The 27,415-nt window shown below is 48.0% G+C and overlaps 2 protein-coding genes across 2 annotated transcripts; both read left to right on the forward strand.

Annotated features, from left to right (window-relative positions):
• Positions 1-31: 31 nt before the first annotated feature.
• LOC111157390 (coenzyme Q9) lies at positions 32-12,993 on the forward strand. The gene is made up of 9 exons (XM_022518754.1): positions 32-143; positions 2,734-2,902; positions 4,242-4,377; positions 8,045-8,187; positions 8,459-8,543; positions 10,020-10,124; positions 11,468-11,623; positions 11,932-11,985; positions 12,306-12,993. The coding sequence occupies exons 1-9, from the start codon at positions 59-61 to the stop codon at positions 12,339-12,341; spliced, it is 969 nt and encodes a 322-aa protein (XP_022374462.1). The 5' UTR covers positions 32-58; the 3' UTR covers positions 12,342-12,993.
• Positions 12,994-14,633: 1,640 nt separating this feature from the next.
• On the forward strand, positions 14,634-27,387 carry LOC111157404 (RNA polymerase II subunit C). The gene is made up of 9 exons (XM_022518781.1): positions 14,634-14,819; positions 15,007-15,056; positions 17,209-17,277; positions 17,666-17,718; positions 24,725-24,853; positions 25,287-25,338; positions 25,557-25,725; positions 25,861-25,935; positions 26,431-27,387. The coding sequence occupies exons 1-9, from the start codon at positions 14,734-14,736 to the stop codon at positions 26,573-26,575; spliced, it is 828 nt and encodes a 275-aa protein (XP_022374489.1). The 5' UTR covers positions 14,634-14,733; the 3' UTR covers positions 26,576-27,387.
• The last annotated feature ends 28 nt before the right edge of the window (positions 27,388-27,415 follow it).

Below are 27,415 nucleotides of genomic sequence, written 5' to 3' on the forward strand. Positions count from 1 at the left end.
TCACCGAGCTCCTGGGGCTGCCAGCCGCGTAACAGTCGGCAGCGTGCCCGCTTCCAAGATGGCGGCGGCGGCGGCGGCGGCGGCGATGTCCGGCGCGCTCGGCCGGGCGGGCTGGAGGCTCCTGCAGCTACGGTGCCTGCCGGGTGAGGGGACGGCCGAGCCGGGGAGCGTGGTGGGGGAGGGAGGGGGCACGAAGCCGACTGGGCTGGGTGCGGGGCGGAAGAGGTCGTCGTGGCGGCCCGCGACCAAGGTGACGTGAAGGGCATCGGCGCGGATTCGCCGGCGTCCTGCTCTCGAAGGGGTCGCCTGGATGATTTCTGCCCCGATTCTCGAGCTGTGAGGGGCAAAGAGTAGCGGAGCAGGGCCTGTCACTCCCATTTAGCGAAGTTAACGGAGCCCCAGAGAGGGCTGTGGGTGCCCAAGGTCACACAGCTGGGCAGTTGCAGACTGGTAGACGCGGACCCAGTCTCAATAACTCTGTTGCCAAGTCCCCGGGCAGGGCCACTCGGGGGAAACAGCGGCAAAGAGCTCCTAGTCCATTGTTTCCTAAGTCAGTTACTTCTCACCACTTCAGTAATTCTATGATTATTCCCACAACAGAACCTGTATTTTCGTTTGTACATCCGAGTTCTTAAAACTATAGATGTCTACTTTAGAAGAGGTTACTTTATGTTATTACTGTAAATGGAAAACCAGTGTCACTATCCATAAATAGAATGAACACATTGACGCATTAGCATAAATACACAACTAATGAAATAATTATAATTTCCTGCATTTCATCAGAAATCTTCTTGCGAACCTCAGTGGTTCCACAGTTGTGCTTGGGGACTTCTCCCCTCCTTTTCAAAGTTTTATCAGTATTTGTTCCATTTTTTTGTACAAAGAGTAAAATATTGATATTTTTACACATAACTGTTCTGCATTTCTTTTAAGATCATTGTTCCTTGAGTTAGTCCAGATTTTTTTTTTTTTACAAAAATGAGTATTAATATTATTGTTTTTATACAGAACTCCAAACTACGTATGTTTAGTTAAAGTAATGCCTGTGACCCAGTAAAGCCACTCCTAGGTATTTACCCAAGAGAAATGAAAGCATATATCCACCAAAAGGTTTGCAGAAGTATGTTTATAGCAACTTTGTTCATGAAAGACAAGGGTGAAGCAAACCAGGTGTTCATCAGCAGAATAGTGTTTCTTATTGGAATACTGCTCAGCAATAAAAAGAATTTCCACAGAACTACTAATCCATCTAAAAAAGACTGCAAAAAATATACTCTATTACACAAAAAATATACTGTATGATTCTACTTAGATGAAATTGTAGGACTGGTTAAACTACGGTGAAAATTTCAGAACAGTGTAAGTGGGGAGTGATTGGAAAGAGCATGAGGGAACTTTCTGGGGTGATAATATTCTCTAGATAGGGGTTCAGGTTATGCAAGTACCTATACCTTTGTCAAAACTTAGAATTGGCACAATTAAGATTTGTGTGTTTCATTTTATATAACTGTCACCTCAATAAAAGAACAGTAAATAAATATTGAACCTCTGGTTAATGGTATGCATGCCAGAATGTGTAGAGTGAGGAATACTGAGGGCTGCAACAAAATGCATCAAAAATAAGCTGGGTTCAAAAAAACTAAGCTGGAATGATGAATGAAGAGTGTGATAGATCTGTAGAACCTAGATGGTAGATATACAGGTGTTCACGCCATAGTTCTTTCAACTTGTTGTATGGGTTTTTTTTTACAATAGGGGCACCTGGGTGGGTCAGTCAGTTAGGCATCTGACTTGATCCCAGCTCAGGTCCCCTTTTTTTTTTTTTTAAGATTTCATTTATTTATTTCGTGGGAGGGGAGAACACAGGGAGAATGAGAGGGAGAAGCACACTCCCCAATGAGCAGAGAGCCCAATGTGGCACTCCATCCCAGGACTCTGGGATCATGACCTGAGCCGAAGGCAGACGCTTAACCAACTGAGCCACCCAGGTGCCCTCAGCCCAGGTCTTGATCTCAGGGTAGTGAGTTCAAGTCCTGCATGACCCGTCTGATGACACCATATAAACACTATGGGAGCCAATACTCAGACCTTCTAATTTCTAGTCCAGTGCTCTTGCTATGATGTAAATATGTGACATTTTTAGGTCACTTTCACTTTTTGATTGGGTTTCACAACACTCCCGTTGAGCAAACAGATTTTTACTCTTATTTTGCATATTTAAAAATCATGGTCATTGGGGCGAAGTGGTTTGTCCATTAAGATAGTTAACAAATGGGGGTGCCTGGGTAGCTCAGTGGGTTAAGGCCTCTGCCTTTGGCTCAGCTCATGATCCCAGGGTCCTGGGATCGAGCCCCACATCGGGCTCTCTGCTTAGCAGGGAGCCTGCTTCCTCCTCTCTCTCTCTGCCTGCCCCTCTCTGCCTACTTGTGGTCTCTGTCTGTCAGATTAATAGATAAAAAAATCTTAAAAAAAAAAAAAAAAGTTAACAAATGATAGCAGCAGGCCCAAAAGCCAGGTCTTCAGTTACCTGGCTCATGCTTTTGCCCCCAAATCATACCACAAGGTTGCCAACTTACCCAAAATTTTTGCCTGGAACTCAGCAGTTGGATAAGTGGCACTGGAGTAGACTCAGCCCTGCTTTTCCTCTCCCCCATCCCTCGCACTATTCTGAGTTTCAAAGAGTCTTCTCTGGTAAGTGTCCCTGACTGACCAGCCCAGTGTTTATTTCAGTGTCCCGTTGCCAATCAGCTGTGGTGTCACGCGCCTTCCATGCTTCAGCCATGCAGCTAAAGACTCCAGATGAGCAGAAACAACCACCTCCCCCATCTTTTTCTCAGCAACATTCTGAGACACACGAGGCAGAAGAACCCAATCCAGAATCTTCTCGTTCCCCTCCCAGGTATGCACCAGAACCCCCATTCATCCATTTCTGGCCATTTTGCGTGCTCGGGTATGTCTGTCCTATCTCTCCTTCCGCTCTTCTTTTTATCCCCCTTTTCACCTTCTATCATTTTTGAGGTTTGCTGTGAAAGGAATCTATGGGTTTTTTGGGAAAAATTGTGCCTGTTCATTCTAAAATATCTAAACAATACAAAGAAGTTCAGAAAAATGAAGCAAAAATGACCAGATACCACAAACCCAGAAATAACTAATGTTTTCGTGAATATCCTTTTAGACGTTTTTCTAAGTATATTCCATACATAAATCTATATATAGTAAGTAAGTAATTACACTATACGTGCTGTTCCAGAAGCTGCTTTTTCACTCAACAGTACATTTTTAATGTTTTCTCAGTCTGTATGACTGTAATGGTTGCATAATATTCCAGTGGTATGGCAGTATTAAAATTTACTTAACCTGGGGTGCCTGGGTGGCTCAGTGGGTTAAAGCCTCTATCTTCAGCTCAGGTCATGATCCCGGGGTCCTGGGATCGAGCCCCGCATTGGGCTCTCTGCTCAGCGGGGAGCCTGCTTCCCCCTCTCTCTCTGCCTGCCTCTCTGCCTGCTTGTGATCTCTGTCTGTCAAATAAATAAATAAAATCTCTTTAAAAATTAAAAAATAAAATTTCGTGACCTATCTTTTATTGATGAATATTTAGATTTCCTTCACTGGTATAAAAAAATAATGTGATTATCTCTCAGCAGTGAGAGCATTGACTCAAAGGACTTGCACATTTAGGATTTTGTTACATACTTGGGGCCAAGTCGCCATCCAGGAAGGTGATAATAGTTTACATTTCCATTGCCTGTTTTTTCTTCTTAATCCTGCCACTGAGAAGTTCCTCTAGCTCTGAAATTAGGGTGTTCCTGTCATTTTTCTGGTCTCCTAATTAAAAGACCTTTTATTTCAATTCAGCAAATATGTTTTTTAAGATCTACTTTATGCTAGGCCCTGGAGTTATCATTTGATACCAATACAGATAAAGAAGCAGTGTGCTGAGGGCTATGAACAGAGAAATCCAGAGTGCTAAGGGCATTTGCCTTCCTGTGACCTGGCCTCCTTGCTCCCTGGATCCCCTCGCTCAGTGATTAGATGAGAAGAGAAAGACAATATCACTTTGTCCCATTGGCGTGGAAATAGCAATACTGGCACAGAAGTAAATGTCTTCCCGACACATGCTCAGAGGAGGCACTGAGCCTCCGGCTTCTGGTCAGGCACATTTTGCCTGTCCCGCAGGAGGCGGGGAGATGAGGTGTGCTGGGCTCCGTCGCCACATCTCTGTTGCGTGTGGGTCTCAGGTACACAGATCAGGGCGGTGAGGAGGAGGAGGACCATGAGAGCGAGGAGCAGCTGCAGCACCGCATCCTGACGGCAGCCCTGGACTTTGTGCCTGCGCACGGGTGGACAGCAGAGGCCATCGCAGAAGGAGCCCAGGTGTGTAGGGGACAGGGTGGGGTGGCCTGGCTGGGATCAGCCTGAGCAGACGGCCTCGTGCTTACTTCCGGCCCAGCTTTGAGCCCCTCGCTGTTCCAGGATTTTGCGAGGGGAGGCTTTTTTCCCCAGTAGGGTGAAATGGTTTTATTTTTTAGTACAGAAAGATCATACTGTAGAGTTGGTTCTTGTGAACTAAGTTCTAAAGGCAGCGCACTAGGGAAGCGTTGCCAGTGATCACAACTACCACATTTCTTTGAGTCTAAGACGTCAGTGGTTGTAAGAAGCACCATTATAGTATGCATCGCTGAAAAAGGGAAAATGCTACTTAGGACATGTCAGGTGTATAATTCACACTGATTGTTTAAACTGAAAAAAATGGGGCAGTGGGGTGTCTCAGTTGGTTAAACAGCCAGCTCTTCATTTCAGCTCAGGTCATGGTCTTGGGGTTGTGAGATTGAGCCTGAGTCAGGCTCCCCACTGAGCCAGGAGTCTGCTTGAGATTCCCTCCTTCCCCCTTTGCCCCTCCCCCTGCCCCCCTTAAATGAATAAATAAATCTTTAAACAAAATAAAAAACGGGGGCACCTGGCTGGCTCATTTGGTAGAGCCTGTGCAGCTCTTGGTCTTGGGGTTGTGAGTTTGAGCCCCATGTTGGGTGTTGAGGTTACTTCAAAATAAAAATAAAAATCTTGAAAGAAATGATAAAATAGGTACATCTTAGAACTGATGAAATCGGTTGTTTGAAAACTCTCCAGAAGGCACCGTTTAGGAGACCAACTCGCCTGATTTTTCTCAGTACATGCCTCCTGCACAGGAACAGGTAGCTGCTCTAGGTTAAGCCGCAGGCTTGTGCTGAGGCCGCAGTATACAGAATTGTCCGGCGGGGCCACATACTGCCCTGCAAGAGCTCTGTGAGAGCAGTGAGCAGAGGAACTCCAGATTCACTTCTCCTGTCTCAAGCTTGCAGGGGAAATGGGATGGAAGGGTGAGCATGCTTGAACACTGGCCAGAAGAACCCAGAAACAAGGGTGAGGTAAAAGTACGAGAGAAAGTGGCAAAAGAAAAGTACAAAGTCCGTTGAAGACAGGAACTAGGAGATCCAGAAAATGAGTGGGAAGACAGTCTTAGGTGTATTGGGGTGAGGTTGGAGAAGACAGCTGCAGGTTTAGTTTCTGGAATATTAAGGGAGTTCCCCGGAGACAGCTTCTGTTCTCTGGGAAGCAGGTGTGGTTGTCTCATGAACCTGAAGTTAGGAAAGGGTAGGAGGAGACAGAGATTTGAGGGTGGCGGAGAACATTTGAAAGAATCGTTACAGGAAGTGGTGGAACAAGCAGAGGAGAGAAACGTACCAGGATTGTTTGGAAAGATACTGAATTATGCTGCAGGTGACTGGTCTTTTTTTACTCTATCTCCTCGTTCGTAGTGGCTGCATAATACCCTTGGTGTTTACTTGATCTCATCTGATAAACATTTGAGTTGTTTCCGATTTTTTAGTATTCTAAACCTATTTGTGCAACACATTTAAGTGCATTTGGAGAAGTGGAGTTGCAGTTTCAGGGAGCGTATCCCTCAGGGGACAGAGACTGTCAGTTAAGTTATTTACATAGAGAGAATTTTTTTTTCTTAAAGTTTTTTTTTTTTTTTTCTTAATTATTTGACAGAGACACAGCGAGAGAGGGAACACAAGCAGGGGGAGTGGGAGAGGGAGAAGCAGGCTTCCCGCTGAGCAGGGAGCCCGATGTGGGGCTCGGTCCCAGGACCCCAGGATCATGACTTGAGCTGAAGGCAGATGCTTAATGAGTGAGCCACCCAGGAGCCCCCAGATAGAGAGAATTTAATACAAAGAGTGATGAGCTAGGTGGAAGGTTGGTAACTGGGCCACTGGCAGTGTAAGCGCCTTCTAGGGTGTTATGCAGGCTGCCGCTGCAGGAAGTGGCTCCCATCTCCAGGGCTAAGGGGACAGGGGGAGAAAGTGGAATTGTTAAAAGGAGAAGCTTGAAGGAGAGCCCCTGTGGAGGCAGAACTCAGGCCTCCTGGGCTGCGGCTAGTGCTGCCCTCTGGGAACTGGGACAGAGGGTCCCTCGGGGCAGGGGAGGGTGGTGGCTGCCTGGAACCAGGCCTGCGGAGCCGCCAGAGGGCGCTGCTGCCGAGTTGAAGAAGTGCGGCTGGGGAGATGCCCAGGGGAGCCCCTAGCGGACCTGCCAGGTCCCTCTTTCCTCTTCAGCCTTGCAGTCTTCTTCCTGCCTCGCAGTCCCATCCCCATCCTTCTGCAGATCCTGCCTAGCACCGGGCGGGGAGGGTGGCTGGTGGGGCTGCAGCCCCTGCCTCACGAAGCTGAGGGCAGCCTTGGGGCTGAGACGTGAACTCACTGTGTTAGTCCAGAGTGCATGTGGATATGGGTGTGTGAGTATGTATAAATATTGGTTTATTTAAGGAATCTCTGCACCCGGCGTGGGGCTTGAATCCACAGCCCAAGATCAGGAGTTGCATGCTCTACCCTCTGAGCCGGCCAGGTGCCCAAGTGTGCATATTTTTGAGCCTCTTGTTACCCATGTAGTAGAAGCAGTATAGCCTGGTGGTGGTGAGTTCTGAGCCTCAGTTTCCTGGTCTGTAAAATGTGGGTGAGGATAAGGCCCAGCAGTGGGTGTTGCCGCGAGGCCACAGTGAGATGGTGTGCGTCACGTTCTTAGTGGAGCGCCTGACGTGGTAAGTGGACGTCCCCATTAGAGATGATGCCGCTGCACGTGTCTTGTGAAGCCGGCCATACTGCGGTCTGGGAAGGCTGGGTCAGCAGGAGCTCTGTCTCCACTCCCAGCACTGGTGACTGGAGTGAATCATCTTTTTTGTTCCTTCTCTGCCCTCTGTCCCTGGTGCTGTCAGGGCTCTGCTTCTGGTAGCCACTCAATGATCGCCATATATCAGGAAGAGCTGAGGATCTTCGTGGCTTTGTTAACTCCTTAATAACTCACTAAGAGAAATGTTTTTTGGTTTTTGGTTTTTTTTTAATAACCGAGAGGCCTAATTTCCAGGAGATTTAGGTGAAGTGAACTGGTGAGGAATTGCTGAGTGCTCTTCCCAGCCCCTTTTTTTATATTAGGTTACGAGTGTCAGGCTCCAGGTTACTAGTGTCAGAGCTCAGTTCTAGCAGGAAAGGGAGTGTTTGGGGTCATCCAGTAACAGAAAAGTCTGGAAGTAGTTCTGGCACAGTGTTCTTGGATTGTGCAGCTGGGAATCATCTCTCTGTCCTGTCTCTTTTGCTTTCCTCTCTGTGATCTTCATTCTCAGCAGGGGCTTCCCATGCAGGACTAAAAATGGTTCAGCAGCCCCAGTGGAAAGGGAGCACTTCTTTCCCATCAGCCCTAGCAGAAGCCCAGAGGCAGCCTCTTAGGGCCTGGGTTGGGTCCTGGCAGGTCCCTGAGCTAGTCGCTGTGAACTCCAGCTGTCCAAGCCTGGACCTCACACTTTACCGTACACCAGGGGGCTTGATGGAGCATGGAGGAACTTCTGATCAGCTTCACCCAAACCACAGGGACCAAGAACGAAGAGTAGAGTTAGCCCATTAAGAATCAATCTGCTGTTGCTAGAAAAAGAGGCAATAGTAAGGAATAGGCAGCACAGGTCCACTACATCTGTCTACCACTCTCCTGTTTTCCCTGTCTCCTGTTGTAGTCCCTGGGTCTGTCCAGTGCGGCAGCCAGCATGTTTGGGAATGACGGCAGTGAGCTGATCCTGCATTTTGTGACCCAGTGCAATGCTAAGCTCGTTCGAGTGCTGGAAGAGGAGCAGAAGCTGGTACAGCTGGGCCAGGCAGAGTAAGTCTGCTCAGGGTGGCAGCTAGGGATCAGGGTGGGGGGAGGCTCAGGCCCCACTGTCTGCCCCAGAAGGCCAATCCAGGCAGAGCCAGAAGAGAGGAGCATGGAGCAGCCCTGCTGCTTGGACGGGCCTGGAACACAGCCACCCGTCTGTGATAGGCCAGCATCAGGGGCCAGTGGGCCCCCCACCAACCCAGAGCCGAGTAAGTGGTGTAGCACTGAGCCCATGCCTTTGACCGGGAGACACACTATTTTCTTTTCCCTCTTCCAGGAAGAGGAAGACAGACCAGTTCCTGAGGGACGCAGTGGAAACCAGACTGAGAATGCTGATCCCGTACATTGAGCACTGGCCCCGGGTACAGTGTCCATATCTAGGCCCCAGGGTAACAGTGTATTCATGGGCTTAGTTCTCAGCGCCTAGCCTTCAGAGGACCTTGCACATTCTGCAGAAGTTAGCTCGTTCATCTGCACAGACCCGGGGATACTGGGATTCTCAGTGCACTCGGTAGAGCTAGGGAGTGCAAACTGGGGAGTGCCAGAGGGAGGAACACCTGGGTCTCGATACCTAGAAAGGTGAGTAGCCCGGGGAACTAGGTCACATCCATGCTGGGTCCTGGTGGCCCAAGCGTGCCACCAGCTCTTCAGTGAGGAGGAATCCGTGACAGAGATTAGAAAACGAGAGGAGTTTCTTGGCCATCGCCATTAACAGGCCTGAGGTGTTCTGGATGTCAGAGGACTGGGATGGCTTCGCCAGCTGTCCACGTGGTGCTTGAGAATTAGAGTATCATTCCAAGGGCTTTTTATCCCCTTCTCGGAAGCTTCCTTTTTCTGGTTTCCAAGCATGTTACCGAATGGACCATGCTCTTAGTTAAGAAAATGGAGTCCAAGCACATCAGGGATAAGAGGACAGCCAAGATCATCTTGTGTCGCCCACCCAGCTGGGGTACCACTGAGCCCGTGGTGTCATTCAGTCAGTGAACAGGCATGAGAACACCTGTGCCTAACCCGGGCTCTGTGTGGAGGGAGTACAGTGAGTCAACTCCCATCCCCTGCGTGTGCCTGCCACACTTGATCTTCAGACCTCTGGCCTTGACTCATTCCACCTTGCAGTTAAAGCAGTGGGAGTCCGGATTGGGCCCCAGCTCCTTCTGATTCAGCATATTTTTCTTGTGGGCTCCTTCAATACGAGAAAACTTTCCAGCCAATCCAGGGCCTCTGACTAGCTCCTCCATAGGCCACAGCCAGTGGATTTTTGAGTTGGTAAAGTGATAAGACCTTGTCCTCAGGAGTTATATCTGCTAAGGAAGCAGCTCTGGGTGGTGCCATTTCTTGTATGAGTTGAAGGATTTTTGGTTTCAGGTATGAGAAACCAACTTGAGTTAAGCAAAACACCAGAGAAGCTGTGGTGGGGCTTTGAGGACGGGAATGCTGCTGGGCCCTGGCAATGGCCTGGCATTTGGACCTAGAAACCACCTGGACCCTTCTCCCATCTCTGCCTCTTCCTCCATGTTATAGAATGGGGTGCCCTCCCTCATCTTTGCTCTCAGGGCTGTTAGACCAGGCTACACCCTCTGGCTGCTGGCCTTTCCAAGGCCATGTGCTGGGGATGGAGAAGCTGAGCCGGCCAGCTGAGGGTAGGATCTGCCCCTGGCTCCCATCAGCCGTAGCCAGGCTGGTCAACTGCCAGGAGCTCACACCAGCTGGGTAGAGATGGTGGGCATCAGCAGGAGAGTTGGGCAGGCCCTTTTACACACCTCCATGGAGGGGTGAGGCACCCTCCCGCCTGCGCGCTGTCGTTCCTGTGTCCTATTTCTTTGTCCTTCTGTGTTCAGGCCCTCAGCATCCTCATGTTTCCTCACAATATCCCATCCAGCCTCAGCCTGCTCACCAGTATGGTGGATGACATGTGGCACTACGCTGGGGACCAGTCCACTGACGTGAGTGCTTTCTGCAAACCTACTGGGTACCAGGAAAGGTTTGGGTTAAGCATTTCTTCAGGAGGTTTATGAAAGTTCTTTGATCACAGATCCCTTCGGGGGCCTGCGGTACTATTCCTGTCTAGGGAAGGAGAAGCTAGAGGTGGAGAAGGTCCCTCCACAAGCCACAGTGGGAGCCAGGTCCTCACCCAAGGGCCAGCACTCTAGCCACAAATAAGCAGTTGTTCCCTCTGACCCCAGTGGTGATTAGGCTGCCATTTTATAAACATTTTCTCCTAAGATTCAGATTCTGCAGTGGGCTTTCTCAGTGTGTATCTTGCATGAGATTGAGTAAAAAAAGGGGGGGCGGTGCCTAGATGGCTCAGTCAGTTAGATGTCCAACTCTTGATTTCACCTTGAGTTTTGATCTCAGAGTTATGAGATCTCCATGCTAGGCATGGAGCCTACCTAAAAAAAAAAAAAAAAAAGAATGCCATGGAGCCATCCATTACTTTGAAAAGAAACTCCCTCCCCCAGGCCACTTTGGCCTGCTTTGCTAAGAGATCAGTAAACCTTTAAATAGGCACTAAGAAAGAATCTGACTTGCTAATGCTATCATATTTCTGGTAGGAAATTAAAAAATAAAAAGTATACCTTCATAGATGAAATTAATTTGTGATGGTGCCTTGTGGAATCTAGGCTGGGGAGACAAAGAAATACTCCTGCCACAGTTCTAACAAAGAACTTTAATAAGCTTCCCCCGCGTGGGAGTACAACCACCAACAGAGTGGTGAGAAAATGAAATTAGAAACCCGAGAAATTAAAGGAATAAAACACGAAGTAGCTGAGCTAGTACGCAAAGAGCAGTTTGCTGGGCCAGCCTGAGTGGCCAAGGGACCGGAACCCTCAGCTCAGCCCAGGTGCTCTGATCTGTCCTCAGTCGTCTCCGCCCTCACATGATTGATAAACACACCGCAGTGTGCTCGTAATTGGCTAACCATAGAGCCTCTCCAGCGTTTAGGTGGCCTGAGACTTAGTCTTTTCACCAACAGTTTCAAAATGGACTGGCTATAGCAAAAATCACCTGGGATGCTTATCAGACATCCAACTCCTTGCACTTTCTTCAGACCCCCTGACTCTTAAGCTCTAGGAGGTTGGGCCCAGGAGCTTGCATTTTAATCTCCCGGGTAATTTTGATGCCCAGCCAAGTTTGAGAATAGTAATGTTATCCAGGGAGGACAAATGTATCTTTGGCGGAAAGAAGGGATCAGGAGGGAGCCCACATGAGCCTGTGGCTTTGGGTAGGAGCCACCCCAGACTTCCCCCAGTCCACAGCAATAATGGTGACCCGCCTTTCTCTGCAGTTTAACTGGTATACCCGGCGAGCTGTGCTGGCTGGCATCTATAACACGACAGAGCTGGTGATGATGCAGGACTCCTCCCCAGACTTTGAGGACACTTGGCGCTTCTTGGATAACCGGATTAATGACGCAATGAACATGGGCCACACCGCCAAGCAGGTAGTAGGGGCTAGCCTTTGGGAAGCCACCTCTTTAGGGACACCACCCTCCTCAAGCCACAGCTGGTCTCCTGTCCTTTTGCTCCCCTTTGGCCTCAGAGGACAGTCCTGAGGGCCTGCCCAGGGAGTCGGGCTGGCTCTTCCTCATACCAGCCCTTCCCTAAGAGCCACACTTGGACCACTTGTGGTTGTGTCCGTAGGCTCTTCCTCCAGTCCACAGGGTCCTCATGAGTCCCCCCTGATTTGTCCTGCCTGTTTGACCTTTGAGCTTGTGTGGGGGACTTAAGAGAACCTGACCCTGACTTCTAGGTAAAGTCCACTGGAGAGGCACTGGTGCAGGGACTCATGGGTGCAGCAGTGACGGTGAGTACTGCCCCACTCCCGCCTGCCCTCCCCCTGTTCCACTCCTGCCCTGTGGTCCTTACAACATGTGTCAAGGGTCCGAAAAGCTTTATACCGGAAAGCTACTAATAAAACTAAGAGTGTTCAGCCCTAGTCTCTGATCCCAAATTCCCCATCTCCTTTTTTTGCTGCCATTAAAAATCATGGTTGACTCCCAGGTCCCTGGCATGTCAGATCTCTGGGTCTCAGCCATGCCTGCCACCTTGAAAATCCCAGTCTTTCCCACGGGAGTCCTAGGGACAGGGCAAGGCCTCATCCTTCCCTTTTCTGCCCTGTATCAGCTCAAGAACTTGACAGGTCTGAACCAGCGCCGGTGAGCATCACGGGGTGTGAGCTAGAGTGCCCAGAAGAAAAGCTACGGATACATTGAAAGGGCTTTGGAAAATAAGAAGTGCCATCCACGGAACAGGGTGTTAATGGGAAGACACTGAAGGACTCCTTAGTCACTGCGACTGCCACCCAGGCTCTCGCTGCTGCTGTAGCCTGCCATTGGGCCACCTCCTCAGTTCCGAATACCAGGCCAGGCCTTTTGATGCCTTTCTGCGTTGCAGCTGTGTGATTGGAAAATGAAGCTCTCATCCAAGCCTTCGAGCCACAGAAACCCAGCACGTCCCTGTCATGGTCTCACGGATTCCTTGATCACGTCTTAACCTTCCTGGAGTGTTCTCTGGGGCTCCCAGATCAGAGTCGTGGTGTGGAACCAGTACAAGGTGGCTGGCCACCCCCGGCACAGCACAGACTTGTGCACATAGGTGGTCCTCGCACCGCTCTCCTCGCTGGTATCTGAGATGCTGCACCTGGGAACCCGTCAGAAAGCTGCCACACCTGAGACCAGTGCCTCTGGACAGCGGTGCTCAGCTCGGCCAGAGGTGGGAACCCAGGCCCGCTGTCACATTACACCAGCTCGTGTGGCAGGGTTATTAGTGAACTTAAGAGTGTAAAAATAGTAATAAATATGTTTGAAGCAGTTTCATGTTGGCAGTTTCCATGTGGGCCACAGCAGGTATCCAGGACCCCAGAGCAAGGACAGCAGTGAGGCCGGAAAGACTTGAGGCTTGCAGCCAGGATACCTGGGCTCCGGTCTTTGGGAGGACTTCTACCAGGGGGTGGTTATGGCAGCTCTGCCTCTCTGGGCCCAGCTTCCCTTCTAGAAGTGTGGGTGATGGTGGCCTTCCCTGCACTGTTAGCTCCCTTGGCTGCTGTTTCCTATCACTAATCATTTCGGTGCTCTGTCCTTTAGCATTAATGATTTTCTCTCTCCCTATACTGGCTGAGTTCCCTTTGCAAGTCTGGTTAACTCTGTTTAGTCTTCTTGAGCTACTATAACAAAATACCATAGATGGGATGACTTAACAGGAGACATTTGTTTCTCATAGTTTTGGAGGCTGGGAAGTCCAAGATCAAGGTGCCATCCAGTTCCTGGTGAAGTCTTTCTGACATGCCACGTTTTCTCTGTGTTCTAACAGGGCAGAGAGTGAGTGAGCTCCAGTGTCTCCTCCTGTTCTTATCAAGGCACCCTTCCCACCCTCCTGACCTCCTAGAGACTCTGTCTCCAAATACCACATTGGGCGTTAGGCTTCAACATTTAAGAGGAATACAATTTTGTCCAGAGCATCTGTCTTCTGCATTGCCATGTCCGACTTAAGTTGATGGGGTACTGAGGGGGGAAGTCACTAGCTAATAGTTGTTTCCAGTCCTTTGGCCTTCCACCCGCCCCTTTTTGTACCTCTTTAATTCTTTGTATCATGACTTCCTGTCAAGTCCCCTACAGTGGCTATTCCAAATTTTATCCCATTCTCTCCTTCATAGCATTCTTCTTGCATTCAGCAGGCAGCCTTAATCCTTAAATTCCTGAGATGCCGGGAAGCACACGCCCCCTCAGTGCCAGTTCTGTCTGTCTCAGGAAGAGGGTCACCCCCAGCTAAGGCAAACTCTTCATCTCCTCTCTTACTCTTTTGCCCCTTAAATGTAGCTCCTGCTAAGTTCTATTTTAGAGCCTCTTCTCTGTTAGGAGCAGCTGCCCATTCAAACCTTTCTCTACACAGTTGGGGGAGGGGGGGCTTTAGTAATCTCTACTGAGCATCCACTGATGAGGGGCACAGTGCCGGGGATGCGGAGATGAGCCCCCACCCACCTGCCGCAACCACACAGATGCTGATGATGGACTGAAGGGGAAGGCCTTGTATCTTCCCGCAGTTTCAGGAGGGTGTGAGCCAGACTTTGCTGAAGCATACTTATGTTCTTCCGTAAGTGTGCAAATTTACTTCATTTTCTTAAAGGCGTGGTAATATGTTTCCTATATTTAACCTGCTCTCTGTCAATAAACAATTAGTTTTGTTATCTTTGTTACAGTGATGCAGGGAACGCCCCCGCACGTGTATCTTTGCTTACAACTGCAGCCGTTTTCGTAGAATGAATTCCTAGAAATGTTATTATTGAGTCGAGGGCGTGCACAGGTTTTGCCAATTCCCACTGCCCCCGCACCGCCCCCCCACCTCCACCCACCCACCCCAGGTTGAACCTGGTGCGCTTAAAAAGCAGGTGGAAGTGTAAAACATGGGGTCTGAAGCGGCGGCCTCCGGGCGGCAGGTGGCGCTGTGAGCGCGTGTCGGCGGAAGCGGCGCGGCCCGCGCTGACCCACTTCCGGCGGCGGCGGTGGCCTTGGCGCAGCGCCACTGAAACCCGGGAGCTGGTGGGTCGTGAGGCACGATGCCGTATGCCAACCAGCCCACTGTGCGGATCACGGAGCTCACCGATGAGAATGTCAAGTTCATCATCGAGAACACGGACCTGGCGTAAGACCTCTGAGAAAAGAGGCTGGTGGCTGTGGGACGCGCGGGGCTGGAGCCCGGGCCGGGCGGGGGGTCGCGTCCTTTCTGAGCTGGGTCCCCGTAGTGGGGCTCCCGCTTTGGGAAACCGTGGGCGCGGGGCATCGGCGTCCAAGATGCGGCGCCTTCATGCCGCTTGGTTTTCATCCCTCAGGGTAGCCAACTCTATACGAAGGGTCTTCATCGCCGAGGTGCCCATAATAGGTAAGTAAAACCCGCCTGTGGTGGCTAGATCCCTCCGCACACCTTGGGGATCCTGCTCCTAGCGCTTGGTTGGGGGCGGGGGTAGCTGGGAGGGGCTCTGAGAAGACAGCAGTGTTGTACCCTTGGCTCAGGGACACTAGGGCCCACTCTTAAATTGCTGTGGTTTTCTCTGTAACGTTGGAACATTGGTAGTACTTACGGAGTGATGGCAAGGATTAAGTGAGGGAATTTGTGTTTAGTGCCCAGTAAGTTCCTTTTACGAGCCCGTTCCTTCAGCTGCACTCACGGAACATGTAAGTGCTAGGCAGTGTGCTGGGAACTGGGAATGCAGAGCTAAATAGTGCAGGGTTCTGGCCCTCATGGAGCGCACAGTACAGTTACAGGGCAAAGGCGAATCCACAGATAACAGTACTGCGGGATAGACGTGGATCAGTAAGTAGTTCAAAAGTAGAACCACAGTGCTGTTGCTGTGCCCAGAGGAAGGAGGATCTGCTGTGCTTCCAGCCACCCTGCCCCAGGTATTTTTCACATTTATAAGTATGTTACATTTTCTGAGTGTCCGCTCAGAGTTTGGATTGGAAAAAGAAGTGTAATTCCTATCTGCTGCACTCCTAAGGAAGTAAGCACGCCAAAGGATTGGTGAACAAAACACTAGTCTCCACCGCTACGCGTGTCCAGTCACTTCTTCACTTAGAGCTTAGAGTGCTGGTCCTCCCCCTCCCTAATCACTTTGTTTCTGTGCCACAGTTTCATCATGAGTAAAATAAGGGAGTCGATCTTTTTTTTTTGTTGTTGTTACTTTTTTTTTTTTTAAGATTTTATTTATTTGACAGAGCACTCAAGCAGGGGTGCAGCAGGCAGGGAGAGGTAGAAGCAGGTTCCCCGAGGAGCAGTGAGCCTGATGCGCGGGGCTAAATCCCAGGACCCTGAGATCATGACCTGAGCCGAAGGCAGAGGCTTAACCCACTGAGCCACCCAGGTGCTCCACCGCCCCCCCCCCCCCCCCCCCCCCGCCCCCGGTCTCTTGATTTTTGGCTCAGGTCATGAACTTATGGTTGTGAGATCAAATCTTGCATCAGGCTCTGAGCTCAGTGTGGAATCTCCTTCTGCCCCTCCCACACTCGTTCCATCTCTCTCAAAAACAAATCTTTAAAAGATATCTGTATATATGATAAGTGTCTTTAGTCTGGACAGTTTTGTGAGGGAGGAGCTTGTAGGGAGGGAGTGTTGGTATCTGTATCTTGGAGATCAAGCAAAGCTTTATAGGAGGCTCAGAGGATTTTACCTGCAAGGGAGAGGATCAGGGCATGTGAGATTGGGGGAGGGGCTTGGAGGGAATGAGGAGGCAGAGTCAGAAATGCTTGGCTCATGGTCCTTTGGCTTGGGTTGGGGAAGCAGTAAAAAGCATAGGACAAAGCAGATAGGGTCCTAACTGGCTGGTCCTCTTCTGACTTCTTCCATTCCTAGTGTCCACGCCCTTTGGTGGTTGGCCATTTGATTTATGAATTTGTCTGAATGCAGATGTTTATTTGTGAATGAATGAATGAATGAATGAATGAGTATGTGCTTAAGTCAAGCGTGTGTGACCGTACAATTCTTACCCTTCTTTTAGTCATTGCTGGTAAGAATTCGGTTTGATACTCCACGTACTGTGCCCATTAAAGGAATTCTCTAAACATTAGTTGGTTGAGTGACAATAAAGTGTTACAGTTGGGTAATCTGGTCATTGCATCATAAAATGAGATATGGACCATAAGTCTGTCTTTGAGATTTTCCCTGTCTTTGAGATTTTCCCTGTTCTTGGATTTGGTGTTGACATGAATAGCAGACGTAAACGCTTCTCACAGAGATACTCAGTTCAGAGAAACATGTTCCCACTCTCATGGGTATTTTCTAAGTCAGTATTTTGTGTGGGAAAGAGGCCTCCCCTGCATTAAATCTGCCTGAGTAGGGAAGAGGGGAGGGTGTTGCATGTGGTTCTTGTTAAAATGCAGATCCCTGGTCCCCACTTGAGCTGCAGAATCAGCCTTTGGCAACCTGGCCCACGCTTCTGCGATTTAGTAAGCATCAGGTGTTTCTTAAATCTTGAACCACTGCTGTAAGTCTTTAAGTGAATTTGGTGGCTAAACTGTATGTCTGTTTTATTTCTTAGCCATTGACTGGGTTCAGATTGATGCCAATTCCTCAGTCCTTCACGATGAGTTCATTGCTCACAGACTTGGTGAGTACCAGATTTTTGTTTTTGCTTTTGTTTTTGTTTTTTTTTTAATATTATTTTATTTTTTTTTAAGGTTTTATATATTTATTTGACAGAGATCACAAGTAGGTAGAGAGGCAGGCGGGGTAAGGGGGAGGAGCAGGCTCCCCAATGAGCAGAGAGCCTGATGCGGGGCTCATTCCCAGCACCAGGATCATGACCTGAGCCAAAGGCAGAGGCTTAACCCACTGAGCCACCCAGGTGCCCCATAGTGCGAGTTTTGGAAGGTGAAAGGGAGGGGACTGTGCTTGGTATCAGAGGAGGAAGCCTCCTCACTCCCAAGGGGATTTCTAGGTTCTCCTTCTCGCTTGGCCATTTGGACTTAATTAAAGTGCTTCTTTGTTTCTTCCAGGACTAATCCCCCTCACTAGTGACGACATTGTGGACAAGCTGCAGTACTCCCGGGTATGCTGTGTGATTGGGTGAAGGGGGGCGAGGGGCAGGGGGTGGGGGAGTTGAGTTCTTAGAGGCATTGTCCCGATCTCTTACTTCTAGGTGTTAGAAAGACTGGGGTTGTTGCCCAGACCCTAAGTGGACATGGGTCCCCAAGGGGACATAGATTGGTGGGGCTCCAGGGCACTGGGTAGTCTCTCCAGCCAGCTGTACAAGACGGAGTACACCCCAGAATACCCCTTTATACTGAATGGTGGGGACTGCCTTTTCAGACTCTGATATGTTCAGACTCTGCTTTCCAGGGTATGTCTTCCCAGTGACAGGAGCCTGGGAAGCTAAAGGGAGTCAGCAGAGGGTTAGGGGGCTAGGGAGGCATGAGGGTGAGAACAAAGGGAGTGAGAACTATTCCCCACAATAAGACCTGAAGGACTGGAAGGCTGTTGTCTGGGCCTCTCCCCATAGATGATACTCGTTAAACATGGCCCCTTCCTCGAGGGTTGTGTTTGTTCTCTAATGATATGTTAACAGGCGTTGGACTGGGCAGGAGCCGGACAGGATTAGGTTCCCTGCTTCCTTTCTCCAGGGCTGCGTTAGGTAACAGCTTGAGACTCTTCCCTCTTGGTGGCTTTGGGTGATCCTGATTCAGCCCATCCTCTGATATTCCCAGGGGCACGTCATTTTGTGGTAGCTAATTTGATATCTTATAAATCTGTTGTTTTTTTTTTTAAGAGAAGTTTAAGAACACAACTGTGGAGCTCTTCTGACGAGAACTCTTGCTCCTGTCAAACAACTTTTCATAGTCTAACATTTTGGCACTATTTGCTTCACATCTCCAGATTTTTGTTTGTAAGAAATGAAACATCAGGGGTGCCTGGGTGGCTCAGTTGGTTAAGTGTCTGCCTTCGGCTCAGGTCATGATCCCAGGGTCCTGGGATTGAACCCTGCATCAGGCTCCTTGCTCAATGGGGAGCCTGCTTCTCTTTCTCCTCCCTGCTTTCTATCTGTATCACATTTCTGTTTTTCTCTCAGATACATAAATCTTTAAAAAATAAGTGGGGCGGGGAGCACCTGGGTGGCTCAGTCATTAAGCGTCTGTTTTTAGCTCAGGTCATGATCCCAGGGTCCCGGGATTGAGGCCCACATCGGGCTCCCTGCTCCCTGGGAAGTCTGTTTCTTCCTCTCCCATTCTCCCTCCTTCTGTTCCCTCTCTTTCTGTGTCTTTCTCTGTCAATAAATAATTTTTTTTTTTTTAAAGAGAAATAAAAAGAAAGAAACCTCACAGATATTGGTGGGGATAGTTTTACAACCAGTTGAAGAGCAGTTTGGCAATGTCTTGGGTAAAGATATGCACGCCCCAGGACCTAGCAGTTCCGTCCATTACATTTTTTTCTAGTATTTACTGAACAAAGATGGTATGGATCCCTCTACCCTTTTTTTTGGCTTTTTCTCAAAATCTACAGAAAAGTTAAAAACCTCCAATAATAAACAGCTATTTATTTTTCACCTGTAGTTGCCGGTTGTTAATATTTTGCTATATTAGCTTTATTTTTCCTACCCATTTTTTTCCTAAACCATTTGAAAGAAAGTTGCAGATCCCATGACACTTTTCCCCTCACTACTTTAGTATGCTTGTCCTCAGAGTAAGGATATTTTCCCACACATCCACACTGTGATGCCTAGAGTATTAGCAATAATTTGTTATACTTATGCACAGTCCTTATCCCAATTTTCCTAGTTGTCTCCCACATGGGCTTTCTTGATTTTTGTTTGTGGGTCGGCCATTCATCCAAAATTCATGCATGCATTTGGTGGTTAACCTCTTTAGTCCGTTAATCTGATTCCTCCCCTTTTGTCATACATATATTTTGTTGAGGTTGTCTACCTTTTCATATTTTTAATTTCCATGACATTTTGATTTTTTCCATTTCATATTTTTAACAGTTTCAGGGTTTTTTTTATTAACATATAATGTATTATTTGTTTCAGGGGTACAGCACTCAACATAGAACCTACCCTCCCCAATGTCCATCACCCAGCCACCCATCCCTCTCATCCCCCTCCACTCCGGCAACCCTCAGTTTGTTTCCTGAGAGTCTCTTACGTTCTGTCTCCCCCTCTGGTTTCATCTTGTTTCATTTTTTCCTCTCTTTCCCTATGATCCTTTGCCTTATTTCTCAAATTCCACATATCAGTGAGATCATATGATAATTGTCCTTCTGTGATTGATTTATTTCACTTAACATAATATCCTTTAGTTCCATCCACATTGTTAAAAATGACAAGATTTTTTTTTTTTTTTTGATGGCTGCAGAATATTCCGTTGTGTATGTACATATATATACATGATATCTTTATCCATTCATCTGTTAGTGGACATCTGGGTACTTTCTATAGTTTGGCTATTGTGGACATTGCTGCTATAAACATTGGGGTGCAGGTGCCCCTCCAGATTACTACATTTTTATCTTTGGGGTAAATACCCAGTAGTGCGATTGCTAGGTCATAGGGTAGCTCTGTTTTCAACTTTTAGAGGAACCTCCATACTGTTTTCCAGAGTGGCTGCACCAGCTTGCATTCCCGCCAACAGTTTCGGAGGGTTCCCCTTTCTCCACATCCTTGCCAACATCTTTCGTTTCCTTACTTGTTAATTTTAGCTGTTCTGACTTGTGAGGTGGTATGTCACTGTGGTTTTGACTTGTATTTCCCTGATGCCGAGTGATGTTGAGCACTTTTTCACGTGTCTTTGGCCATTTGGATGTCTTCTTTGCAGAAATGTCTGTGGTTTTTGCTCATTTCTTGACTGGATTATTTGTTCTTTGGGTGTTGAGTTTGATAAATTCTTTATAGATTTTGGATACTAGCCCTTTATCTGGTATGTCATTTGCAAATGTCTTTTCCCATTTTCCCATTTCAGTTGTCTTTTGGTTCTGTTGACTTTTTGTCCACAAAAAAAGTGTCCTTTGCTGTGCAGAAGGTTTTTATCTTGATGAAATCCCAGTAGTTCTTTTTTGCGTTCCTTTCCTTGTCTTTGGCGACGTGTCTAGGAAGAAGTTGCTGAGGCTGAGCTCAAAGAAATTGCTGACTGTGTTCTTCTCAAGGATTTGGATGGGCTCTTGTCTCACATGGAGGACTTTCATCCATTTTAAGCCTGTTCTTATGTGTGGTGTAAGGAAATGGTCCAGTTTCATTCTTCTGCATGCAGCTGTCCAATTTTCCCAACACCATTTGTTGAAGAGACTGTCTTTTTTCCATTGGACATTCTTTACTGCTTTGTCGAAGATGAGTTGACCATAGAGTTGAGGGTCCATTTCTGGGCTCTCTAATCGTTCCATTGACCTATGTGTCTGTTTTTGTGCCACTACCATACTGTCTTGATGATTATAGCTTTGTAATGGATCTTGAAGTCTGGAATTGTGATGCTGCCAACTTTGGTTTTCTTTTTCAACGTTCCTCTGGGTATTTGGGGTCTTTTCTGGTTCCATACAAATTTTAGGATTATTTGTTCCATTTCTGTGAAAAAAGTTGTTGGTATGTTGTAGGGATTGCATTGAATGCGTAGATTGCTCTAGGTAGCATAGACCTTTTCACATTATTTGTTCTTTCATTCCATAAACATGGAACATTTTTCCATTTCTTTGTGTCTTCCTCAGTTCTTTCATGAGTGTTCTACAGTTTTCTGAGTACAGATCTTTGCCTCTTTGGTTAGGTTTATTCCTAGGTATCTTAAGGTTTTGGGTGCAATTGTAAGAGGGATCGATGCCTTAATTTCTCTTTCTTCTGTCTCGTTGTTGGTGTATAGAAATACAACTGATTTCTGTGCATGGATTTTATATTCTGACACTTTACTGAATTCCTGTATGAGTCCTAGCAGTTTGGGGGTGGAGTCTTTTGGGTTTTCCACATAAAGTGTCATATCTCCAAAGAGTGAGAGTTTGACTTCTTCTTTGCCAATTCGGATGACTTTTCTTTCTTTTTAGTGTCTGAAAGCTGAGGCTAGGACTTCTAGTACTTTGTGTTGAACAGCAGTGGTGATGGTCGACATCCCTGCTATGTTCCTGACCTTAGGGGAAAAGCTCTCGATTCTTCCCCATTGAGAATGATACTCACTGTGGATTTTTCATAGATGGCTTTGATGATATTGAGGTATGTATCCTCTATCCCTACACTGTGAAGAGTTTTAATTGAGAAAGGATGCTGTACTTTGTCAAATGCTTTTTCTGCATCTATAGAAAGTACCATGTGGTTTTTGTCCTTTCTTTTATTAATGTATTGTATCACATTGATTTGTGGATGTTGAACCAACCTTGCAGCCCAGGAATAAATCCCACTTGGTTGTGGTCAATAATCCTTTTAACTTACTGTTGGATTCTATTAGCTACTAGGTTGGTGAGGATTTTTGCATCCGTGTTCATCAGGGGTATTGCTCTGTGAGTCTCCTTTTTGGTGGGCTCTTTGGTTTTGGAATCAAGGTAATGCTGACCTCATAAAATGAGTTTGGATGTTTTCCTTCCATTTCTATTTTTTGGAACAGTTTCAGGAGAATAGAAATTAATTCTTCTTTAAATGTTTGGTAGAATTCCCCTGGGGAGCCGTCTGGCCCTGGGCTCTTGTTTCTTGGGAGATTTTTGATGACTGCTTCGTTATGGGTCTGATCAGGTTTTCTGTTTCTTTTTGGTTTGGTTTTGGTAGTTTATATGTCTCCAGGAATGCATCCATTTCTTCCAGATTGTCTAATTTGCTGGCATATAGTTGCTCTTAATATGTCCTTATAATTATTTGTATTTCTTTGGTATTGGTTGTGATCTCTCCTCCTCCATTCATGATTTTATTTTTTTGAGTCCTTTCTCTTTTCTTTTTGATGAGTCTGGCCAGGGGTTTATCAGTGTTATTATTTCTTTCAAAGAACCAGCTGCTCGTTTCACTGATCTGTTCTGTTCTTTTGGTTTCTATTTCATTGATTTCTGCTCTGATCTTTATTATTTCTCTTCTCCTGTTCGGTTTGGGCTTTATTTGCTGTTCATTCTCTAGCTACTTTAGGTGTAGGGTTAGGTTGTGTACTTGAGACCTTTCTCATTTCTTGAGAAAGGCTTCTATCGCTATATACTTTCCTGTCAGGACTGCCTTTGCTGTGTCCCACAGATTTGGAACAATTGTGTTTTCATTTTCATTTGTTTCCATGAATTTTTTCAATTCTTAATTTCCTGGTTGACCCATTTATTCTTTAGTAGGATGCTCTTTAGCCTCTATGTATCTGAGTTTTTTCCAACTTTCCGCTTGTGATGGAGTTCAAGTTTCAAAGCATTGTGGTCTGAAAATATGCAGGGAATGATCCTAGTCTTTTGGTACTGGTTGAGACGTGATTTGTGACCCAGGATATGATCTATTCTGGAAAATGTTCCATGTGCACTAGAGAAGAATTTGTATTCTGTTGCTTTTGGATGGAATGTTCTGAATATATGTGAGGTTTGTCTGGTGCAGTGTGTCATTTAAAGCCCTTATTTCCTTGTTGATCTTTTGCTTGGATGATCTGTCCGTTTCAGTGAGGGGGGTTGTTAAAGTCTCCTACTATTGTATAATTGTTGATGAGTTTCTTTGATTTTGTTATTAATTGGCTTATGTAATTGGCTGCTCCCATGTTAGGGGCAAAAATATTTACAATTGTTAGATCTTGTTCAATAGACCTTTAAGAATAAGTATGATATAGTGTCCTTCTTCATCTCTTATTAGTCTTTGGTTTAAAATCTAATTTGTCTAAGGATGGCCACCCCAGCTTTTTCTCAATGTCCATTAGCATGGTAAATGGTTTTCTAGCCCCTTACTCTAAATCTGGGGGTGTCTTTGTTTCTGAAATGAGTCTCGCAGACAGCATATTAATGGGTCTTCCCCCTTTTTTTTTTTTTTTAATTTTTATACCAAATGTGGAGCTTGAACTTATGACCCCAAAATCGAGAGTCGCATGCTCCATGGACTGAGCCAGCTGGGTACCCCCTCCATTTCATATTTCTGCTAAAGCTCTAGGTTGCCTTCCTGCCTCACCTGTGTATGACTGCAGACTATCCAGGTGTGGCCCCTCGTTTTTCCTCCTCATCTCAAAAACATCAGAAGCAGGTTAAAGTTTCCTGCTGGTGTGAGGGGGAGAACAGTTGGCTTAGTTACATTCCAGTAAATCTTCTTGCGTGAAGTTACACTGTAGGTGGTGGTCCCTGCGAGAGGAATGGGTTGTTTCCAGCATCAGCTGCTTAAAGAACTGTGGATAATTATTGAAACCAGTGATGGTTACATGGTCGTAGCCTTTCTTTTTTTTTTTTTTAAGATTTATTTATTTATTTGACAGAGATCACAGGTAGGCAGAGAGGCAGGCAGAGAGAGAGAGAGAGGAGGAAGCAGGCTCCCTGCTGAGCAGAGAGCCCGATGCGGGGTTTGATCCCAGGACCCCGGGATCATGACCTGAGCCGAAGGCAGAGGGTTTAACCCACTGAGCCACCCAGGCGCCCTGGTCGTAGCCTTTCATACTTGCTCTGTTCTTTTGAATCTGAAATTTTCCGTAAGGGAGAGATTTTGTTTTTAAGAAAAGGTAAGTAGTTTAGAACTTGAAATGTACTTTTTTGTGTTATGCTCTGGATCATTTTATTTTAAATGCTGGTGACCTGCCCAAGTCAGTCCACTTAGTTCAGGGGAAGTCCTATGATGCATGAAAGCATCATTCTCTCAATGCCTTGATTCTCTGTAGAAGAGCACCCCAGGGGCCAGGGTGGGCTGTTAGCACTCTGCCTGGCAGCTGGCAGAGGTGGAAGGAGAATGTGGGCATCAGTAGGTATAGGTGGTCTCTAAACTGGGACGTGCCTGCATTGAGCAGCCCCTGAGAATGTGTACCAGATGGACATGGCTCACCAGAGCCTAGAGCCCATGGCCGGCCGTTTTATAGATGGAGAAAGGGAAGGAACCAGGTATGAGAAATGGGGAGCTCAGGATTCCCCATCTCTCCATGGACCCCTTCCAGCTTCTCTTCTTCCCTCAGGACTGCACGTGTGAGGAGTTCTGCCCCGAGTGCTCAGTGGAGTTCACCCTAGACGTGCGGTGCAATGAAGACCAAACTCGTCACGTCACATCTCGAGACCTCATCTCCAACAGCCCCCGGGTCATTCCAGTTAGTGTCTCACCACATCCTCCTTACCCAGCACCTTTGTCCTCCTCCTCTGAGCTCCAAGTGGGCCAGACTCGGACAGTGTTACAAGATGCGGTTTCCCTTGTTACCCTCTGCTTTCCTCTCAGTCTGGGGTCTGAAAAGTACTAATAATTCTGGATACTAGCTAGTGTGGACAGTAGCACTGTTGGGGTCCTGTGTCCCCCAAGCACCCTTTTAAAGGCCATGGCACCTTTTTGACTGAGAAAGTTTTCCCCGTGCCTGGAGATGGGGATCAGAGTCCAGCCCCAGCACCGATCTAGCCCTAGGAGGCACTCCCCCCACCCCCCTTCCTGGGCCTCCTGGCCTGGTGTGGCAGGTGCTCGAACATTGTTGCTGGAAGAGGTGATTGGGAAGACAAGGCACTAACCCCTGCCTCTGTTTGGGCTCCCTCTAGGTGACCTCTCGGAACCGAGATAATGACCCCAATGACTACGTGGAACAGGATGGTAAGGGGCTGGAGGGCGCGTGCGAATGTCTACTAACCTGTCATTTTGCAGGCCAGTCGGAGACAGACCTGACACAGCCTCTCACGGTGCCTTGTCTCCTTGTCAGCTGACCTTGAGCTATTTGTCCGGATTCTGTGGTTTTCCAGTGGCATTCCAGGTCAAAACTCAGGGGACCGTGTGTCTGCTGGCCCTTGGCTGACTTACACCTCTCCCCGCAGACATCCTCATTGTCAAGCTGAGGAAAGGCCAGGAGCTAAGACTTCGAGCCTATGCCAAAAAGGGCTTTGGCAAGGAGCATGCCAAGTGGAACCCTACTGCAGGGGTGGCTTTTGAATATGATCCTGACAATGCCCTGCGGCACACGGTGTACCCCAAGCCCGAGGAGTGGTAAGTTCTCGTCGGGAGTGAGGGCAGGCCTTTCCGGGGGTTTGGTGTGGACGTGGCTCCGAGGCAGTGGGGTGGGGGCAGCCTCACAGCAGGCAGCCTCAGTAGCTGCCCCTGCTGACCCGTGTTTGATCTCAGGCCGAAGAGCGAGTACTCCGAGCTGGATGAAGATGAGTCCCAGGCTCCCTATGACCCCAATGGCAAGCCAGAGAGGTAAGACCCTCGTCTGGCACCTGAAGGTGAAATGTGGAAGAACATAGGGTTTTGGTGCAGGCCCTGAGCCAGGGAGACATCCTGGTGCCCGGGAGCTGAGGCAGGATGGAGAACTGCAGAGCCCGTGCCATGTGCACGTCCCGGGGCAGATTATCCTCCCCTCATCATTGGGGGACGGAGGAGCCCTCCAGTTAGCCACTCTGACTCTGCTGCTACTGACTCAGTCCCCAGAGAAGGGACCAGCCCAGAGCGAGAAAGAGACCAGTCTTCTAATGGCGAACAGCAAGCTTTTTGAGGGGGCTTGGCCTTCCTGAAGTCCTCTAGTGTGCAGTAGGACTGCTGTTAGGAAGAGGCTGGAATTCAGCTCTGGGCCAAAGCCACGTTCTAGGCTGAAAGGGAGTCAGGACCCAGAAGGGAGAGAGCATGATCCAGGGCTGAAGCTTGGGCTAGCCGGGCTGCCTCATGGAGGGCTCTTAACCCGACTCTTCCTCTTAGGTTTTACTACAATGTGGAGTCCTGTGGCTCTCTGCGTCCTGAAACCATTGTCCTCTCAGCCCTCTCTGGATTGAAGAAAAAGCTGAGTGACTTACAGACCCAGTTAAGCCATGAGATCCAGAGTGATGTTCTGACCATAAACTAGCAGCAGCTCACCTGTTCCAGCAAGAGGGGTTCTAGACCAGCAGCTGGCTCTCCAGTCTCCAGAGATACTTGTAGCCTCTGGGGTAGACAGCTGTTGCGTATGCTACTCAAGCCATCAGTAACCTTAAGAAAGTAGCTGAAGGTGGAGGGGTCCCCTCCCAGCTTTGCTCCGTTGTGGATAGATGGCCCCGGGGTGCCACTGGTATCTGAGTCCAGACAGGTTTTTACTAGACATTAGCATCCTGGCCCTGCCCCCTGATTGCCAGCAGCACCCCAGACCACCCCTTCAGCCGGTTTCCTGACATACCTGGGTAGGGTGAGAACTGCAGGGTAAGACTCACCTCTTCTGGTCATTTCAGGTCTTTAGCCCCTTTCTAAAAGTTCTCACCATTGTACCTTGGGCTTCTGGCATCAGGACTGAGTGCTGGAGCTATCAGTCCAGCTCCTGGCCCAAGCCAGCCTACAGGCATTTCACTCAAACCCCCAAGTGGCCCACACTTGAGAATCCTCAGTAAATGGTGTTAAGACTGTGGCTGCCCCCCTCCCCAGATAAACTCTGTATGTCTGCATTCGCTACCAGGGGCCTGATTATTTAAGTTCACAGGCTGGGGAGCAAGGGCCTTAAGGGAGGTCTGGCCTTGACCCCTTAGCCCTAGAGGTAGAATCACCCCCAAAGCAATTAATTAGGCCATCTAGAAGGAGAAGCCAGGAGAAAACCGGAGACCTGCTACAGAAAGGAAGGGATATTTATTAACAGGAGTTGTCTTTTTTAAAAGTTTTTATTTTTGGCAATAAAGAGCACAACATAATCTCCTTCATGCGTCATCGTGCCACTAACTTG

The sequence above is a fragment of the Enhydra lutris genome, unplaced genomic scaffold (assembly GCF_002288905.1).
Source record: "Enhydra lutris kenyoni isolate GAN:26980312 unplaced genomic scaffold, ASM228890v2 scaffoldscaffold54, whole genome shotgun sequence".
Classification (NCBI taxonomy): Eukaryota; Metazoa; Chordata; class Mammalia; order Carnivora; family Mustelidae; genus Enhydra; species Enhydra lutris.

Coding starts and splice junctions, on each gene's coding strand:
- LOC111157390 (XM_022518754.1), top strand. CDS start 59: ATGGCGGCGGCGGCGGCGGCGGCGGCGATGTCCGGCGCGCTCGGCCGG. Junction 144..2,733: donor GCAGCTACGGTGCCTGCCGG/GTGAGGGGACGG, acceptor TGTTTATTTCAG/TGTCCCGTTGCCAATCAGCT. Junction 10,125..11,467: donor CTGGGGACCAGTCCACTGAC/GTGAGTGCTTTC, acceptor CTTTCTCTGCAG/TTTAACTGGTATACCCGGCG.
- LOC111157404 (XM_022518781.1), top strand. CDS start 14,734: ATGCCGTATGCCAACCAGCCCACTGTGCGGATCACGGAGCTCACCGAT. Junction 25,339..25,556: donor TGACTACGTGGAACAGGATG/GTAAGGGGCTGG, acceptor CTCTCCCCGCAG/ACATCCTCATTGTCAAGCTG. Junction 25,726..25,860: donor TACCCCAAGCCCGAGGAGTG/GTAAGTTCTCGT, acceptor GTTTGATCTCAG/GCCGAAGAGCGAGTACTCCG.